Raw genomic sequence first — 21,630 nt, forward strand, 5'->3', positions numbered from 1 at the left:
TTCAGGAGAGTATCCCGCGGCAATGCAACACGGCGGTCAGGCCAAGCAACCGAGGCTGTACTCCCTTCTGCTCTGCCTGTGTCTGCTACTTTACTAATTGCTCCATTCCATCGCGCATTCTCGAAAAGAGAAATCGGAAGGCACTTTCGAGCGAAGAAAAAGAGAGAAAGAACAAATGAATGAATGAGAGAGTGAGTGTGAAAGAGAGAAAACAAAAAGAGAGAGAAGGAGAGAAGTATTTCCGTGTCACGAGTTGCGCGAACATTGCTCAGGTGTCATGGAAGCTGCGGCGAGATACGTGCGACGATGTGCGTCCGATGGGGACGCTTTTGACTGTGCACCGGAACGATGAACTCTTTCGCAACGACGCGCCGTTTGTCGATGCAACCGAGCGACGACGACGTGTCCGGAAGGGCAGCGCGACGATCAGTGGACGATTCTTTTAGCGATGTGACCGCGCGCGATTCGGGACTGCGAATATACGTACGATAATACACGTAAAAGAAATATGTACATCATGAAATTCCGTTACATAATAACCGTCGATGAACGATCGGTTTTATTAACGACAGAGATTGCTTATTCGTGAATAAAATCACAAACTTGACGCTGTTGATCGAAAAACACACGGGTGAGTACAATTATTCGCCGGATAAAGCACACAATTCCACGTTGATGAAACTGAATAAAGTGCGATTGAAATTATGGCATTCAAGACGTTGCCGTAATCGGATATTTTCACACATCGTTTCATAAGTTTTATTTAAACATTCCGCTCTGATTGATCCTTGATTTAAAATTCTTCTCAAGTTCTTAAAAGCATTGGAACGTAACTTTCCCTTTATCGTTTATATTTCGCCGAGGATCCTCAAATTCCGATCACTCACAAGTTAGAAATCCTCGAAACAATCGACTCTCTTTTCGGTACGATTGCAAATACCTCTGGTTCGAGAAAAACGTGAGTCTTTTGGGACATCTTGTACACAACACAGATAGAGCGAAAGGTGGAAAGAGCGAAACGTATAGCACGTATAAGCGAAGAGCGGTCGAGAACACGGAGATGTATGCGTCGCCAGCGCTCGCCTTTCTCTCCGCGATTAATTCGAATGGACTCGAAGCGTCTGCCGACAGTGCTGGCTCATGGACTTTCAACTGGCAAGGCTGGCGGCGAGTGCATCGAGGACGACAGAACGAATCGTTGCCGTGCAACCGCGGCTTTGACCAAGTATACACTTCGGAATCCACGCCTGTGTGACCATCGGTCACTACGACCAGTGTGCACCTCTGTGTACCATGATATACCGATTCTTCCCCGGCGGCATGCACAAGGAACCTTTTGTCGATCCTCCAGTCTCGTGTTCCAATATTGACGCCGCGTTTCTGGCCATTGATGAGGAGCGAAATCTCGAATTTCTACGCCGAGACCGGAAGGTATTGCGGAGGCGATTACCGCGAAATCGGATCGCGCGTCTCGGCTCTTTTTTTATCTTTTCTTTTCGCTTCTTTCCTTTTCTTCCGCGCGGCATCTCGAAATCAATTAGCGGCCGATAAAAGCCCGTGGCCTCGGCCTGTACTTATCGCACGCGATTATCGATTGATGGCAGATAGCGATTTTCGGATTATTTCTTGGATTTATTCTCGACCAAACACGAAACACGATCGCCCGCTACTTGACAATCGCGGTGGAACGTCGTTGAGGCTAAAGCGGCGCAATTAGTTTACGCGAAATAGAAATTGCGCGTTATGAGATTCAACAGTAATTACGCTTCTGTTCCGACAGTTACCTCAAAAGGTGCAGAGACAAAGCGAGATTCGACGTGTATAATGATATTTGCATTAAATTCAATCGCGTTATTTGGTGCGTTACAAAAATTCGAGGAAGAACGGAATCTTTTACGTCACAAAGCAAAAAAACATTTATGTAAGGAAAAGATTTTTCGTGAAATATTAATATTAATGGAACTACAATCGACAGCGGTATATTTTTAAAGCAATATGCAAGTGAAATTCATCGTACCGTTTGCAAGATTTTGGGATTTCGACTAACGATCACATCTTTGTCATAAAGCAAATTAAATTTCGTAAATGCATTTCTTTCTGTCAGAATTAATAGAAATAGAGCAGCATGCATGGAAATCCTTTTAATTAATTCAAATATGCAGAATCTTTCTTTCTCCACGTATGTATTTGCATTGTTTACGCAATCCTGTATTTTTTTACCGTCACGGACCCGTCCGTGTTGGTGAAAAAAAAAATCGCGAGATATCAAGTGAATTTATTTTCCTACATCTCGGGGGAGAATTTCTGTAGAAGGCGGAAGATAATGAAGAAAAGTTGGTCATGCGTGCAATCCGTATATATAGCGTGCACGCGAGCGAGCGCAAGAATGGTGTACGCGGTAAGAGTAGCAACGAAAACGCATCGTTCTAATCGATCAAGTACGCGCGAAAGATGCGAGATGCGTCCGATTCAATTAGCTCTCGCAATTTTCTTTTTTTCAAACAATTGTCTATTTGTCTTTACGAGTAGTACGGAGAACTTGGAGTATAATATTGAATTTCTGCGCGATGTCCTCAACGTGACTCATAATTCTCGCTCGCGCTATTGCTGTGCCATTTGTTTCTTATATTGCACGTATTTCGTCTATCTCTCGTTGAAACACGTAAAAGTCATTACGGACGCATCTCACTCATCATTTTCTTTCAATCTACCGTTTTTAAATCGTATTTAAATACTGAATTGTATTTAAAATTTGCAAAATTTATTTTAAGTACATTTAAGTACATATATTTGAAACTGCTGAAAGGACGATTCCAAAAATTCTTGCAAAAATCGATATAACTTGATGAACTTATTTCCATATATGTCATCAAAATGTATGATCGTTTAAAGATGACTTTATTAAAAAGCACTCTCGCAAAATTTTATATAATTCTTAGGTTCTATCAATCTTTTCAACGGAAATCAAAAGATATAACATTTAGATATTTCTCGTCTACTGACTACGAGCGATCAGGATATGCGCGTGAATAGCTATTATAGTCGGCGACCGATTTAAAATACATTTAGGAACTCGTAAACGACTTCTTGTTCGGGACGGCGCATAATTCAGTACGACACCGCGTTTCACCATCGTCGACGACGTCGGGTTCGTAACTATTAATAAAACTTCGAGCTGCCGCAAACGCGAACGGGAGTAAATGGTAGCAGAAAATATGAATAATGAATGAAAACAAAATGAAAAGTGCGGGTAAACGCCTTGAGCCTCGAAAGCTCGTGTGCGTGAGTGCGAAAGACGAACAATATCTATAGTATCCGCAACGGAAGAACGTGATTAAAAAAGTTTTCAATGACCAGTAATACAATGGCTCGACCACGCGTAAGAACGCCTCTTGTCGTCGTCGTCGACCGGATAATCAAGTCCCTGTCTCTAGCCCCTTATTTCCCGGGTAAAAAGATAGCGACCCTCGGCCCCTCGGCCCCTCGACCGGAGGTGAACGTTTAGTGGACCCTTCCTCCGTTGTCTCCCATCTCTACGACCGGTTACTTCTCCATTCTTCCTGCTGGCCGGAAAAAATCAGGCGGTTACCGGATTACAACGGGGAAAAAAAGAGTGCGAGGGTGGGATATGAGTCGGAGAAGAGAGAGGTGGTGAGCGACACACTCGCCGATCCGCCTTAATTTATCAAGTTAAAGGTGAGGTACGTCGCATATTGTGTCGGCATCGAGGTTCTCCAAGCGGACGCGATGTACGCTCGGCTTCGTACTCTGTACGCTCTCGCGCGTGTACCACTCACACATACCTGTGTGCCCCGCACAAGCACTGGATTAACGCGGTCAAACATCGATCGAGAATATTAATTCGACGTTTCATATGACGGAAAGTATCATCGCGAGTGTATCCGAAATGTATATATCTCAAGATGCAAAATTGCGCCCAATGCGACAATCGGAAGATAAAACCGGCAGATATCGACGCATATTAGATGGCTCCAATATTTTCACGATGACGCAGAATGGAAAGCTTACAACGGCTTACAACGGCTTGCTATAAGAGCACTGTACTTGTTTCCACGTGTTTAATTCGAGCGTAATAATAAAATATGTTTATTGTATCGCGCAATTAATATATTTGTACAAATCACATAAATCGGCGATAAAAGAAACTTACATTAAAAATTTATAGACTCTCCGTATATAGCGAACGTACGATAAAAGCCACCGTAGCATGGCTTTTAGTAAAAAGGGTTAAACATGGAGCTTTTCTCGACTTTTCTACGCGAAGGATGTGGCTGATTTATGTATACGAACGTGATTTCGAGGCATTGTAATAATTCAAGATCGCTAGCTGACTGTACGAAGTGTTCTGTTGTATAGAACATCGTATTCTTCGATACATTTTCAATCGTGGATAGAGGGGATAGAGAGCCTCGGAACTCGGAAGTGAACATGACGCTGCGCAATACCGGAGGTTCAGGGTGCGTGCAACGCGTTCCTATCGTCGTTTCTTGGTATTTCCATCCACTTTTATTTTTTACTATAATAGCATCCGACATGAGAATGCCGTTCGTGACCGGCAAACGAGACTCTCTATATGCTCGCGCTCGGTCGGACGTGCTCGTTTTTCCTCTCGTTTCGCTTTTCCGGGACGTCCGCAGCTCCGCGTACGTGCAGCCAACCGGCTTTAATTAAAAATGAGCGGCACTTTTTCTCATATTACGTCAACGGAGTAAATGTTATTGTTTCATTTCTGATTGTTACTTTGCCGACTGTCTTTATACGACGTGTTCGTACGTAATCGTATTTCTATTCGAGTGAATGAGACAATCAGAAAAATATGATCAACGTCAAACGTTATCTTCATAAAATGCAAACTATTACATAAAAATTAAATAAAAAAGAAATTAGTTTTGTCCGAACATTTTCTTTTTGAATCAAAGGAAAGGCAATTTTTAGTAATTATTTGATAAAATTCTTTGATAGATGAACCAAAGGAATAAATGGCAAATGGTTTCTTCTTTACATTCGTAAGAACAAATAGATACGCGAATCGCGAATAAAGATTAAAAAGTGTAAATTCCAGTTCCTGAAAATGTTCGCATCTTACGTCGTAAATATAACAATAAACGCGTCGTCAAGGGAATAAACGTACAGAAGAGCGAAATCTTCTAACTTAATCTGCTACTTGAGTCAATTTACATCGTCATTTATGTTAGATACTTTAGGTCCGCGAAGTACATCGTCCGACAACCTCCTCTCCGAAGAGCGCGCCACTCATTAAGGAGCAAAACTAAACGTCGGTATAATTTCCGACTCCGGTTACGAGCGCAGCAGCGAGGTCGTTACCGCCGCGAATTAGAGTCGCGTTACAAAGTCGACGTAGCAAACTCACTCGGCGAACGACGTCGTTGCGCGTTTCTCGAACGGAACATTGGCCGAAAACGATACCGAACCGGGTACGTCGGGTCGGGAACGAAAGGACGTCTGTCCAGAGAGAGATAAGAGGACCCTCGTCTGTTCCTTCATATCGCAAGTCTATTTCTGGATCGGTTGGACAATAGCTTCTTTATCGCGACGTAAGTAATTCGACGAGAGTATTTCCTCCAGAGAAAAAAATATCAAAGGACATTCGCGTTTGGAAAATCTCAGTGTTCATTATGTTGTCTACGACCTAGGGATAAAAGCTGATGATATAGTATGTATATTTACGATCGCGTTGGTGTCGCATCGCAAAATATCCAAGTGGACGCGCATCGTTTTTAAATTCGACACGAACACGAGCGATACACAATTACGGATTAAATTTTTATCTATATATCCTGCGCATTCCATGTCTTTTCCGCAGCTAGAGAGATGGGTCTGTCCGCTTAGCAGTTTATGGAGTTTGTAAAGTAACTTTATACGGTTTTTATACCAGCATCACCCCTCGAGAGCCGGAACGGCCGCTGCCAAAGCGGATTCGCGAAACATGGATGCTCACGAAAAAGGCCTATATATCGGTCAAAATGCATGGAAAAAATCATATGACGGCAATTCTCCGTGAATTTTTACAACAGCCAGTCGCTCGGTGCGCACGGTTTTAATTAAACCTTAAATAGTTGTATTAAAAAGCGGATTGAATCGTGCTTGGTAGTCGCGATGCGCGTTAGTATTTAGCGACAATCGGTGCGCCCGTCGACTGCGCGCGGTACTTAGATTCCACTGCCGCGATGCCGCTCCCGCATAACACCGGATGTGAACGTCGAGACTAGAATACGCGGACTGAGATAGAAGAATAGAGAAAGAAAGAACGAGAACGTGGGGAAAAAAAACGAATAATCGCGTAACAGTTAACATGGAGACTATGGAGAGGCGCGATACGCTTAGAGCCGCGACGGACGATTCCCGTTTTTCATTCGGATAGCAGGATACGCAAATAAAAGAAGTGGTGCGTGCCGCGGTTTCGTTATTCCACCTTCGGTATCAGTGATGCACGCTCAAATAAGCTCGTACTCGTACTCGTAAAGGAAATTCTCCATTACGATTCGTCGAGTCTCGATACTTGAGGAGAACGTATCTCGAGCGAGAAATGTAATTATGCGAGTATCGAAACTGATTGTCGCGCGAAAGAAACAAGTGGAAAAGTCAGACGATGCGTCCGTTCGTCCAATAGGTATTCGACAAATTCTATCGCTCAACAGTTACATGCAATATTTATCTTTTCTACTTTGGATCGATTATCTTGATTCGCTATAACAATAATGTTCCTTGTGGATAAAGTTCCGAAGGTGACTGACGTACGTGAACAAAATGAAAAAAGCCAAACCAGACCAAACGTATTCTTTCGTCAAATATTGGCATCGACAAATCGATCTGCCTCATGTTTACGCAATATTTATTTCTTCTATCTTCTTTAGTCGATCTCATTTCAGTTATATGTAAGATACCTACATCGCGATTAGAATGTCAATTTTATTTTTCCAATATCCAATGACAGCGATGCAAAGACTTCTAAATGTACGTAATAACGTTCGATTTATCAAAATATTAAACACTCATCGGAGAACTTTTATTTTCAATTATCGTTGTACAACAGAATCTATCGATCGACCTTCTTTTGGTCGACTGTATATTTGCCAATTTTTCGCATGTGCAAATTTTCAATAACTACGCTGCGATGTGTATACTTTTGATTCGAAAATCTGACCCAGCGAGACAAAAAAAGAGTATAAACAGAAAAACGAAAAAAAATGCGAAAAACTACTTTCGTTTGTTCGGCATGACGCGAATTAGTACGCAGCTCGATGCGCCGACGAGGAAGAGGATTTTAGGTGACGGTTTATAAAAAATCGACGCATTGGGTGCGCTATCAAGTGCGAGACGCAACGTACGATATGACGACGACTCGTTAGCGTTCGATGTGCGAGACCACGAGACGTAAAAAGATTTAATTAACCTTTCGCGTTTCCTCAAATTATATCTTCGTCGCCGATATTGAAGACAAGAACTCTCATTACGTTTAGGTCGCGTTTCGTCAAAACTGAACGTTAATTAATTCAAACAAACGTGGTGAAACATGATGAGAATCGTCATCTCTTACGCACGTATACTCACATCCGATTCATATCCGATTTCGTTAAATCGTAAAATATATCGTAATTAAAAGTGGAATTGTATATCGCATGAAGATCGAGATATGTCTCAAGATTTCGTGAAATACCCTTCGATAGTTCGAACACGGTTAGTGCGACAGAAAAGAGATAAAACGCGATAAAGATTTAGCGCGTTAATATCATACGTTCCTAATGGACGGTTCATAATAACGGAATTAATGACGAATAATCGAGCAGTTATCGTTTAATGATATTCAGTTCCGTACAATATTCGCATAATAATTATGCGCACACGCAGGTCATGGAAAACCGAATGCGGGCAGTCCCTCAGCCTAATTTCGACGATTAAATCAATGACCACGACGCCAAGCATTGATATACGCGCAATCTGCATTTTCCGCTCGCGCGTTACATCTCGCTCGGGCGGAATTCACCAGAATTTGACGAATTAAACGAACATTAAACATGCTACCTGGCATACGCGCACAACAGACCGTCACCTTTGTCGACAACGGACTTTCGATCGACACTATACTTCTCTCGTATATGTAAATATGTACTTAAAAGGCTGTTTAGTTGTTTAGTTGGTCTCGACAATATGACGATTGCGACGTTATCGCATTTATCACTATACATGCAGTATACACGATTCATTTTGTACGATATGCCTGTGTATGTATTCGTGCGTGCATGCGTGCGTGCGGGCGTGTATGCGTGTATGCAAGTGTATACAATCTTGATCACTACGGTGACGATGAATATTAAAAGTCAAGGGAAGTAACGTCGGGATTTAGTGTGTAACGCGCGTTAGGCGTCATAAATTAACTCTGCCGAGCGCGACGAAGAGGCAACACATCGTGATGTGCTGCACCGTACTTACATTGCGTACAATGTGAAACACCGCAGGTAATTCAGTAAATCGAACGGCAATGTGACTTAAATGCAAATGTTACCGACGTCATGCGCACGTGGCAGATCTAGGAGATTCTCAACAACTCGGCCATCGAGATAAAAGATTTCCAGAACTTCATTATATAATTAACATTTTTTTTTATACAATCTTGGCCAGGCCAAGATGATGCATGAATTAGTCAGCAAAAGTATTGAAAAAAATAATAAATTCCCATTGAAATCTCGGAAAGAGAGAGAAAGAGAAAGAGAGAGAGAGAGAGAGAGAGAGAGAGAGAGAGAGAGAGGGAGAGAAAAAAAAACTCTGTATCTGCCAGTGAATGAAAGAGTGTGCCTGTGCTAATTACATTCGTAAATCTCATACGAAATCGCCGCATGACATGGCCACCGAAGATGGCTGCGTGCCAGATCGGATAGCTTTAACGTAATCTTAAAATATTCCATGTTTCCATGTGTGCGCGAATGTACGTACGTATGTATGAGCAGAACCGAGCGCGTGATCACTTTTCCGATATTCGATTCGCCGCTGCATACCCGCGAACGCTCTCATTAACCTTTAGCAGGCCAGACGTAAATGAGAGTGAGTTGTTTTTTAATGATCTACACCGGTGTTGCCGCGTGATAATTATGACGCTCGCTTTCTCTCTTTTATTTTATAATTTATTTCTCTCTCTCTCTCTTTTTTTCTCTCTTCTCTCTTCTCTCTTTCATACTTTTTCTATATCTCCGTGCGCGTTTGCTCATGGAAATTGCACGCGGATAAACTGCGCGAAATATCAAACCGCGTCGAAAAATTCCTGATTGCATGAATGCGCGGGACGCCTCTGCAATACTTGAGGATTCGCTTCCTTCAAATGACCACTTCCGATACAATCGTCAAGGTGTCGATATTGAATCGGAGAACTTTTGTTAGCATTTATGTCAACGTGATTTCGAGACATATGCGATCGAAGAGCGAAAGTCGGATATTAACTAGATACTATTCTGATAAACTAATATCCTGAATTACGGCAAAAAAAATATTTCAAATTTGTCGTTTAAGAGATATCAAGTCATTATGTAAATTTTAGACAATTCGAGATAATAAATTACTAAACGATATTTCTGAAACAATGAAATTTGTTGGGCTTTTTCATCGTAATTCAGAAAATCAGCATTTTTAGCGTTTAATTGATATTTGACTTGGGCTCTTCAGATAAATCTATATGAAAGAATTATGTGGATCTTCTTTACAGAGAGAAAGGAACCAACCGACAATCCCTAACGGATTAACAATAAAAAAAAAACACTGTCGACTGATTCCTTCCTAAATAATGCGCGTCATATGTTCGCGCAACACAATATTCTGATACGCTATCGTTGAAGGTATCAACAATCACACACATGCGAAACTACAATAGAATAATTCACAAAACTCCACATATTGTAAATATGTCAATATATCCAGAGAAGACAAGATCTTCCGGCCAGGATGCCGGCGTCCAAGCGTGATCAATCCGGTCTGACCGAGAGAAGCTTATCGTCTGGACTTATCCGATCTCTCTCTCGCGGAAAGGAGACAGGATCGAAATTATAGCTGTGAATATGTAAGTAAGCGGGAAAACGTGACGTATGAAAGCGCGATTTATCTCGCATTGGGGGAAACCGATCGGAAAGATGGCGAGAAAAAGCGGAGAAACTTTAAGGCTCTTTCTTTCGTAAATCAGCTTTCAGAGATAGAGGACAAAAAAGAAAGGGGGAGCGAAAGAGAGAATAAATCTAGAATGCGTTACATGTAAAAAAAGAAAAGGGGCTGCCACCGTGCGAATCACAGAAGGCCGTAGAGAAAAAGGGATGGGAATGGAGGGAAATAAAGATAGTCAAGTTGAATCAAAGCGAACTCGCGAATATGAGCAGGCGCGCGAATGGAACTGCTCGTGGAAGTTTCGAAAAAACTTCGCCTTCCATTCGCGATCCCAGCCACGCGGTATTCTCGTCAAGGCCGAACCTCTCCATCCCTCGGCGAGCCCCCGGTGCGAGAGGGATAATATCGGAAGAATGTCCTATATCGGACTGATATGGGCGTCGCGCTTCGTCGCGCGATCAGTAGCGCAAAGAAATGCGGTGCGATTCGATTTGCGATCTAATCTGATGCAACGGCGGCAGGTAAGTATGGCGAGAGAAGGAGAAAAAGAACTATCTGTCGACGGATTAGTTACGCGGATTTGAATTTTAGATGGGGTCGCGGAGCTCCGTTGTATCCGTTAATTGTGAAGAATAAAGAATATGAAATTAGTAATTGACTCTCGAACGACGAACGGTTCCGATAAAGTGCACGCGATAATGAATGAAGTACAGTTTTGATAAAAATTCTGACGTCCGCCACGCACGAAATGGTGGGCGTAAAAATACTTTCTGAAAATAGATATTGGAAACTGATTTGATTTTCATCGTATATAAAGTCTGCCTTGTTAATAATTAATCGTTGAAATTTTGACATTTGCTATATTTAAATTTTATTTTATAGATTTTTAAAAAAATTAAGTATATGAAGATTTTGCACATAATTTCTATGATATTTTAAAGATATTTGTTCTGCTTAAAACTAAATTAATATTTAATAATTAATACAATAGCGCATAATTTTATACACAAGAATATTTTAACATTAAATTAATAGCTTTTAATATATAACGAGAAATAATTTAACTGTAAATTATAAAAGATAATTTATATAATTCAATTCCTACTCATATCAGATATAGAAAGAGGATAGTAAATGCGAATACTGAAAGTCAATCAAGAATTATGGGGATCAGCAATTTTATATTTCCAGTAAATTCCGCAATAGATCAAGCACAGATCGGATCGAGCACCGCATATATCGGAACACTGCCAGTTCCGTGTTGGACGTTACTAATAAGTGGCCGTGTAAATATTATATCGAACTACTTCGATCACACTCTCCGCACTCGTGCGAGAGTAGCTAATTAAATGAAATAAGACAAGAGTGATAAAATGTGTCGCGACAATGATGTTTAATGAAAAAAAAAAAAAACGGTGCCGTTTACACCCACGCGTACATACACATACATATACTCACACACGCATACGCAGACAACAGACAGACAGACAACACGCAGAACGTATTCGCTCGAACGCGCCGGCGTAAATCCCTGTATTAACGTGGGATACGAGAAAACTATAAAAGAGATCATCCTCGCATTCATCGATCGGACTTATATGTTTCCTCGAACACGTCGCGTTGTACGCGGCGGTGTAATAAGTTTCTATCCGTTTTACATTCCTAACTCGTTGTGTTGCGTTCACATCGTACCATTTATAGATAGGCTAATATACGCAATAAGTGTTTCGTCTAGCCTACGATGTATATTGTATCTATAATCAGAAATAAATTATCGACAGTAAATCGCTCTGGTGTTGCAACGACATCGCAGCAAATTTACCTCGCCCTACACAAATGTGAGTACTCATCATTTTTATATAACTTAGGCTGCGGTCCACTTGACGCCACAAATGCTTTGAAGCGTTTTTCTTCTTTTTCTTTCTTCATTGAAAGAAAGGAGAAGAGGAATGCTTCGAAGCATTTGTAGCATCAAGTGGACCGCAGCCTTAGTATGTCAGACATAATCTTATTATGTCACAATGGCGCGTTAATATTAATTCCTACAATATAGAGAATTAGTTTCCTATCGTAAAAATGCGAGAGAAGATAAAAATTGATTTTTTTATCAACGAAAGATTTGATATTTTCTTACAATTTATCGTCATCGATGGTTTATTAAAACACAAATTTCATAGCCGATCGAAAATAAATAAGAAATAATGCGGAGAACAAAAAAAAAAGATTTCATGTATTTATAAATGTATTAGATTCCAGATTCGATTTTTTTTTATTTCTAATTGACGTTGATTGATTTAATTTCAAAGCACGCATATATGTGTGTAGTGAAATATCGAGAGTTTAGGATTGTAATTCGTAAATAATTGAACGTTTAGTCAAACAATGATCATACAATATGGATCACTCAATCTCTGCGAAAGAATGGCAGGCACAGTGAGTAAAGTCAAACTCGAGGATTAATCAAACGTCGATAATTATAGTGTAATTAAAATCAACGATATGAGGTCCCGACCACCACTAACCCATCGTCGGCACATACTCGAGGATCTCGCGCGAGAGGGAGAACGACGCCGATGAAGGATAAACGTTAGACACGCAAGACACGAATTTGCATGGACGATGCATTATCTCTACACGTGTAATATGACATCCCCATCGCACGATTACCACGAAGGGAAAGCTCGCTCGCAATTAGACCACCTGCGGTTTGGCCTAAGCTGATCTCAGACGATTACCTATTCCCCTCTGCTCTGTCGAGTCCCGCTAAACCTTTCAATTTATTCCGGGACCGCTAATTTGTTGTAGTCGCACGTGTGTATAGCGTGCAATCGCGTGTTCGTGTTGCAACGCGCTACCAACGCCGTGTTGCGAAAACTTGGCCGTTTAAAATAAGTAAAAGATTCAGGCTGAGGCGTTCCGCCTTATATATTCAAAATTTCGAGTGATATTTTCGAAATTTTGCATCAAAATATTTTTGCGCTTATCCTCGTTATTCTGAGTGAGCTGCTAATATCTTTGAATACTTACATGTTCCTCGTAAAGATTCTTTCTTTTTTATAATCTGACGATACTCACACATAAAGGTAATGAAACATCAAAGTCGAAATTTTTTTGACATCTATGTAAAAATATATTTCTCGTGAGAACAAAGAGCTGAAAAATGTTACGTGTTAAAATTTCGTATCCCGGATTTGACTGCAAAGACGAAAGCCATTAAAATAAATGATCGTACTTCGCCAGATGTCGCGACACCGAAATATTTCTCTTCGAGACAAGCGCGATTCCACATTCAGACAGCATCTCGCTATGAAAAGTAGCAATGAAGATGCATTGCGACAAACTTGCAGGAATGTGGCGCGCGTGCGGCATATACAAATGTCGCGACCAACGCCCCGCTCGAAAACTCTGGGCGATTATTCTATGAGCTTGCTCATATCACAACTTGCATAAAATCCGCGATGTCAAATCTTGGCGGGAGAGGCGATTTAATCGACATTGCGCCCTTTCTTTTAACAAAAATATAAAAATACCAATCATTACGTGACAGGCGAATAAAACTGAAGAATAATATATATTTCGTGGTTTAGGTTTCAGAGCTGTCAATGGATGGCAAAATCCTCTTTGACTTATTCTAAGTAGATTTTAATTAAACTGGATTTTAATTTACAGTTAAGTTACTGGGTTATTTAATATCGGATACTGAAAAATTGAGAAAGAAGATGCTATGCAATCAAAATTTTCTTTAGAAAAAAAATCGGTTTCAAGTTAATGAAAGAATCTTATAACGTGAACTAATTATGGCGCATAATCGTGGATTACAGATTCATCAACAAGAAAATTACGCAATCTGTTTCAGCGAAGAATATATAATGAAAGCAAGCAAATAAACAAGCGGATTTAATAAACAGATAAATTTAGAAATTGTCTTATATACAAGAGAAACGAGGCAATGTCAATTACCTAAATGATTTTGTAAGAACTTTGAGAATACTACAGTATATATTAATTTAAATCCATTACTAATATAAATTATAATTTATTTAATACTTTTCATAAAGAAATTTTTCACAAAAAAAATATATATAACGTAAAATTGGTAAGAATTTTCAATCTCAAAACTTTTTTTAGACAATGCGCACAAAAACTCTCATTTAAATTCACTTCTTCATCAATTCTTTACGTCGTCGGTAAAAATATAAAAATCGAACAATTACAAATGTACAATATAACAACAGAAAGAAAATAAAATATAGCTGCTACCTTGCAGTCTTTGATCTTTCGTTGTCCTATATAAGAAAGAAAAGACATACGTCAATGATGTCAAATGACTGTATCACACAAATCAGGTCGAAAACGGAGCTCATTATACGTCAGACAACACATAATTTGTTATGTATCGCGGAAAACGAAATCGCAAGTAGACGGGGGCACTCTGCGTGTGCTACCGTTTATTCAGGTATCGGTAGGTGGTCGGATAAGGGGTGAGCCTGGCGCAGCGCGCGCTTTCTGTGGTATTGATTACAGCCTCCTATCCAGGTGCACAAGCAGGGTCAAATCTGCCCCTCTCTCCACCACCGTCACCTCCTCCTCCTCATCCACCCCTTCTACCGGCAGCTCTTCGTCCCTTTTCCTGATCTCCCTTTCTCCACTCCCTCTCATACCTAACCCTCTCTCGCTCCATCTTTCTCTCCCTTTCTCTCCAGCGACCTGACCTCTCCTTCGCTATACCAACTTCTATCTCATTTCCACTCTCTCCCTCAATCTCTCCTGCTCGCTCGTGCTCTCTCTCTCTCTCTCTCTCTCTCTCTCTCTCTCTCTCTCTCTCTTCCCTCATCGCTCTCTCTCTCTCTCTTCCCTCATCGCTCTCGCTTCGGTCCCTCGTTCTGGCACGCTGCCCCATCTGCACGCGTATCGAGTGCAAAGGGAGAGAGAAAAATATATACATCGACACGCGGCTCTACAGTTGCTCTCGCATTGGACGGATTTAGATGCATTCATTCGTATGTAATCGCAAATAAGTCCCAGAGCATGTGTTTTACACGCGGCTTGTCAGCGGGATAGAAACTGTGACGAGCGAACGAAGGAATATCCACTGCGTGAACTTTCGCGCGCACTTATCAGACGGAAGAAGGAATACGTGATAAACTAAAATAATATCGTCAAAGAACGTTTAATTTTCACAATCCGATTAGATAGTGTAAATACTGCAAGTACACTTCAGCCATCAGCCGGATTATTCCAAGTTTATTATTATTTTACCAACTTTTCGCCGTCTTTTCACATTGGCGTATATATTTTTTGCTCACAAGATTGAGGAAAAAAACAATGCGGGGTGAAGAACCATAATTCCCGACGACCCGGCTGTTTATCTCTCGGCTGGCGCAGATACGTTCGCGTTCATTTGTACGTATCCGTACATACATCCCTCTTCGACCCTTCGATATAGAATCGATCTTGAAGCCTATAGCTACGTCGTCGGTCGATTCATTCTCATTATGTCGTCGGTATCGGCTGAATTTTAGCGGCATCGATCGTAACCAGTGCCAGCCGAGCAAGCCGAGCCAACCAACCAAGCGAGCGAGCAAGCTGCCATCCAACCTCAAGAGAGTGCATCGAGCCATCCCCAGCGCGGACTATCGCACCGGCAACAACAGTCTCTCGCCTGCTGAGCTGCTGAAGAAAGGTCCGGAGTTTTCCCCGGGAATTCCCGCGACTCGCTCGCTACCCTCACCGTAATTAGATCGCGCCTGCCTTTTTCTCAACGAAGGCAAAAGAAAAGAGTCCTCTTCCCCGGACTCGTTACGACCCACGAAGAGCGAGTAGGCTATACACGTTACGACGGCGATCTATATCGGTCGATTTTTCACTCGTTAGAGCGCTCTTGCTTTCTAACTTGTCGTCGGTGCCTCGTAATACGTTTATGTTAATGCGGAAGTCCGTTCCCTCCCCCCCCTCTCTCTCTCTCCCTCTCTCTCTCTTTCTCTCTGTCTCTCTCTCGCAAATGGTGCTGTTGCGGCGCGGGACGACGAATGGAAATCGAAGGGCGGACCTCGAGGTATAGCGCCGGTATATTTACCGGGCAAATGCAATGCGCATTTCGGTGAATTATCGACGTGGACTGTGCTCTCGGCTAATCCTGGAGAAGCACGCTGCATATAGCAGCTCTTCATAGAATTCACGCACGTCTTTCAAACAACGTGAATCTTTGATACATTGTTACAAATTAAAAACTCGATATTCTGCGCACAAAGTGCCCTAAGTAAAATCTGGCGCCTCGATTTATATATATGTTTGTCAATTGAATAATAATTAAAAAAAGAAGGGCTTCGCGGAGAGAAACGGACATACGACAATGAAATTTTTGACGCGAAATTGCGCGTCGCAGAGCCGTTATTGCGCAATGAGAATGCATGTCGTGCTTAATTAATGTATGAGCCGACACTGCAGTATAGTGGCTGTAAACAGATGTACTCGATCGGCACGGCGCGCGCGGTCTAGGCCTGAAAAATACGATCGCGCGCACTCGCCACGGCTGCTTACGGATCGATATTACCAGCTGGCGTGCCGTTATTAAGAACTGACATTACCGGTCGCAATTTACCGTGGCCAACCTCGAATGACTCCCAAACCAGCGCTTGTACATATAATGCGGGAGCCCACGTAACGAATATATTTCCGCAGTTCGCGACGTGACGAATTATATTTGGCGAATAGAAATTGTTACGATTCTCTGGGGATCTCGGCAAGTGTATGGGCGCATGTTCTCACCGCGCATTTAACATTAAATGTGCTCGTTTGATTCTCGTTTCGCAGTTAATTTTAATGAGATCTTCGCCGACAAGTAAAATAGCAAGCCGAGAGCGACATTTTATCTCGAACTATTATACAGCATATACAATAAGATGCGTAGATGTAACTATGAAATAACATGATAAAGGTAGTGATCTTCAGTGTCGATTTTTACTATTGACTTTCGCGATTATCTCTTTGTTGAAATATCGAGAACATTTCGATCTAATCAGAGGGTTTCAATAGGCTTTATTAGTTAGTTTGTTATTATTCGGCTCAAAGTTATTAATGGCTATCGCAAGATGCTTGTATATATGTTAAAGAAACTAACTGGATTGGACTTTTCTTCGTTGGTAATGTGAGAAAATCAAAGAGAATTTGATCGCTCTTAATCTTTAAATATCTTGTTTTTTTTGTTACTTTAATTAATCTTTATTAAATATATTCAAAATTGATATAGACACAGAATTTAATAGGAATATAAAATTATATGATTGAGAATTCGTCGTTGCTAAAAGAATATGATGCGTCGAATCTTGCGAATGATAAAAATAAGTCTCTCATCAATAATAGTAATAAATCCAAGCGAAAACTTATAAAATGCGTAACGTGATATTTTGTATAGCCATTACTAAAATAAAAATGGAATAATTATGTCAAACCGTAGAGAGTGATTGATATAAACGATAAGAAAATGGTTATATATATAATTAAAACTTCAATTTTAGGTAGTCATTCAGTTCATATTCCGTCATACAAATGACGGAATAATTGAAACAAATTTGTCGCACCATTTAATAATTAAACTAATTAATTAATTAAATACTGAAAGATAAGGAAAAGATAGAAACGTTCCATTAGTTACATTTCTCGAGTCGTAATCCGCGATAAAGGAGCGATGTATGTGACTAAAACAAATTGAATAGCGGCAAATAAAACGTTGCATCTTCTTTTTTACACGATCGAAACAGCCGATACAAGTAGACGTTGCACGTTGGTCAAACTATTTTTATTGAACTCGCAGCGCACGGGCGTTTCGAATGGGCTTTTAATCGCTTGGCGGAGTGTGTGGGGGAACGTATAATTAATTTTCAGAAGTTCCATCACGAAGTTTTGGCTCACGTTTCTAATTAAACCGAAGCCGAACGAAAGTATTTGAATTAGTTTTCTAAAAAGCCATTTTTTTACAGTAACCGCACGCGTTCGAAAGTCGCTATTCTCGCGTGAAAATATCACGAGATATTTTGCACATAATGAGATAATATTACGCTATGGCTTCGCCAATAATTCACGTTATAGAACAACAATGAATGACATCGTGTACTTTGATAACGCGATGTTCGAAACATGCATAACGGATACAACATATTTAAAAAACCTTGCAACACTGTTGTAATCTTATAATCGAAGCAAAATACCACACATTATCTGTTAATAATTTTACATAATTTAGAATCTTACGTATGTATCTAATGTATCTTACTCATACATTGTATGTTTGTTTACAAGTTCAATGTATGTTTTTTGTCAAAATAATTTATATATGAATTTGTACACATGCGTCGTACGTGACGCATAAAGAGGTTTCTCCATTTGAGATCTATTTTCGTAAATTCTCTTTAAATCAAATGATAATCAACATTTTTCATTTGCCACCTTGCATATAGGTAAAGAATCAGTAGCATATTTTAATGAGATACTTATCGTTATTGGAAAAAGAGATCTTGTACGTTTTAAATTATATATCCGGTTCGAAAAGAAAGTTTTTTAGTTCGCTACTCTTATTCGAAACAGATTCTCGATATTCATACATATCACTAATTATTATATAGTAAAATGATAAACTCTGCATTTTTATATTGCTCTGCATTAGATCAGTTTTCCTTCTCTTATTATTTCAATTCTGAATAACGTATATCGTTATCTTATGTAATTAGACCTGAAAGTATATATAATATGAGACTGCAACGCGCGCGGAAATAATTCATTAGGATTAAAATCTACGGTAAAAGAAAGGATAAGAAAGTTATCTCGTGATAGTATAAGGATTAATATCTTCCTTTGCCCAACTACGACACAGGTTGGATTTGCCAGAGTTAAATTCAAGCGCACACACTGAATAAGAGAATCAATAACGCACCGGGTTCAAATAACGGTTGTCTAACCCCGGTTGTCTAAAAGACCCAGAGAGATTTATACATAGGTAGGGGGTTTTCGGCCTACGTCGAGCGAGTTTCCATATATTCACGATCCACGGGTACACCAGTATTTTAAAAGCGCGGAAAAAGCCGAACGTGTGTGCCACAAACAATCGATAAAAATATTTATACTCCGAAACGGTTACAAGTCTCGGGAGTCCTATTTTTCGCATTACGAAAATCCCCGTTGGAATATAAGACGCGGTCGTGCCGCGTCATAAACGGAAACGTGACGTGTACTCGAATGCCGTTAATGACGCATATAGCATTCGCGAAAATCACGTCTCGAGACCATGCGGCCGCGCGAGCAGAAAAGATCTAATAACCGGACCATTAATCTTACTTAAGCGGCTGCGCGAGATAAGCGACTATATCAAATGACAAATTTTTGGCCACGACAAAAACCTCTTCTTTCCTAATCTTTAATTCGGATTATAAGTACTGTCACTTTGTGTGCTCGTTGAACATTTAATTGCAACGAAGTACGACGTTGAAAGTGACATAGAAATGAAGACGAATCTCTTTGCTATTCTCTATACAAAAAATCTATATATATAGAATTGTAATAAAAAGTTAAGCATTGATATAAATTGTACAAAAGTTTATATTTCTTAAAATATTAAAAACTCTACTTAAGCATAAATATGAATATAACGTATTCATCTCTTATCGCGTCGTGTCTAAAGTCTAAATAGAAAACATCGAGTCGGCCTTACTAAATCCTTCATACTATAATAAATCCGGATATTTGTGTTATACAAAAGTTAGGTGTGATATCCGTATAATTATTCAATAATAAGTAAAATGTAGTTTTTTCTTTGTTATTGACGCAGATAATTAAAACCCGCAATACTGAACATTTTTAACAACAAAATTGAAATGATCAACGACCCCCATTAATCGCGCCAGCATGGCGACGAGATTTATCACGGGCGACACAACGGCATCGCAGCGCGTGCAACGCGTGTGCTTAAATTCTGCCTGCACTTTAATGCACGTCTGCTTTTCGTGAAGACTGTCGCGGTACGTATATGTGTTTGCGCGTTTTCTCCTTCCTGCGTCTCCATTTCGTCTTTTTGCCCGCGAGTCGTTCGCCCCGGGCGACCCACTTTCGAAACGGACCGTATCGCGTGAGAATGGAACGTCGTCTTGAGGGAAAGATATATTTCCTTATTATGAAAATAGCCGATCTTCAAAGGGTAAGATCGACGCTACAACCGTTTCTGGGGCGGACGGACGAAAGGATGGTAGAAACACTAGCGGACGAATTTCTGCGAAACGCGTATCTTCCTTTAGAGACCACTCGACGCTAAATGCATGATTTATGTGATACTCGAAATTGTAAAAAAAAGAAAAAAGAACGATGTCATCGAGGACGAATGAAAATATTCCGTGTGTAGTTGCAACCAACGCGGGTAAAAGGATTGCTCGAGTATCGACACATAATTGTATAAAGATGCCAATAGATATCAGATATAATATGCACCATGTTTCAGCTGTTTCAGCCATATTGAAAAATATTTTAAAGAGATTTTTATACGGATTCTTTATTGACAAGCATAAGGAAACACTTGTTTAAAAAAAAGATGCAAAAAAAACTTTTTTTCCAAAATAAACTAAATACTTTTACGCGGTTAAAAAACTGACTACAAAATTTTGCCTCTTAATCTGTTCCAAAAATATTTTTAAAGATTGTGGAAAATTCGCTGAAAGAAAATAAGTAGTTGTTGAAAAACATTTTCTTTTCTACGAAAGTTACAAAATTGCGTTGGGTGCTCTCGTTCCGTGATATTAATGCAATATATATCGAAATATTTCTCTTAAAAATGTATCACCGAATATTTCCTAAAAATACTTTTATATTTTAAAAAATACGCTAATACGTTGTGAAATTGTCATCAAAATTAACTTTGAAAGGAACATGTTTTAACTTGTTATACTAAAAGAATGAAATTGATTAATATATTCGTTAATTACAATCATATGTAAATAGAGACATATGCAGAATTCCATCTCTATACAAACAGAGAGAATTACTACTTAATAAAGCATATATTTTCTTATACGCTCACCGATTAAGTGTACTTTACTTTCCGCACAGTTCGAATACGCACAACATATACTTCGAAATTCGCGGGAAAACACGCAAATGTAGGTATATATTTAGTATTTTTCTGCGTTATATATATATTTTCGTAACATACGTTATCTATGTTATTAAAATGCCATTAGCGTGTGCATATTTTATATGTTTCCGCATAAAATTAATCTGTAGCTTCTATACGGGTCTTTATTCGGATTTAATCACATATATTACATAGAATTGTTTGCGCAAAGACTATAGGAAAGGGAAACGTAAAGCATAGAATTTAATCCACACATTTGCGTGCGCGCGCGTATACATACAAATGCAGACACTGCACACAAGCGCGCGCGCGATTACTTAGAAAATATAATTCCGTTTAGAAAGGACCAGCTGGCTGATTTTCACGAGCTAGTTAACATCAAACGACCGTGT

At 40.0% G+C, this 21,630-nt stretch overlaps 1 protein-coding gene across 5 annotated transcripts in view; it reads left to right on the forward strand.

Moving 5' to 3' along the window:
• LOC143893878 (neurotrimin) overlaps window positions 1-11,910 on the forward strand; it is a 298,243-nt gene extending 286,333 nt beyond the window's left edge. For 4 of the 5 annotated variants that reach the window (XM_077399698.1, XM_077399697.1, XM_077399699.1 and 1 more), the window contains one exon: window positions 6-11,910. In XM_077399698.1, the coding sequence (XP_077255824.1) occupies window positions 6-97 (92 nt within the window). In that variant the 3' untranslated portion in view covers window positions 98-11,910. The remainder of the gene's footprint in view (window positions 1-5) is intronic. The other variant, XM_077399700.1, reaches the window with a different exon arrangement.
• The last annotated feature ends 9,720 nt before the right edge of the window (window positions 11,911-21,630 follow it).

This window comes from Temnothorax americanus, unplaced genomic scaffold (assembly GCF_048541705.1).
Source record: "Temnothorax americanus isolate GAGA-0224 unplaced genomic scaffold, ASM4854170v1 Scaffold13, whole genome shotgun sequence".
Taxonomy (NCBI): domain Eukaryota; kingdom Metazoa; phylum Arthropoda; class Insecta; order Hymenoptera; family Formicidae; genus Temnothorax; species Temnothorax americanus.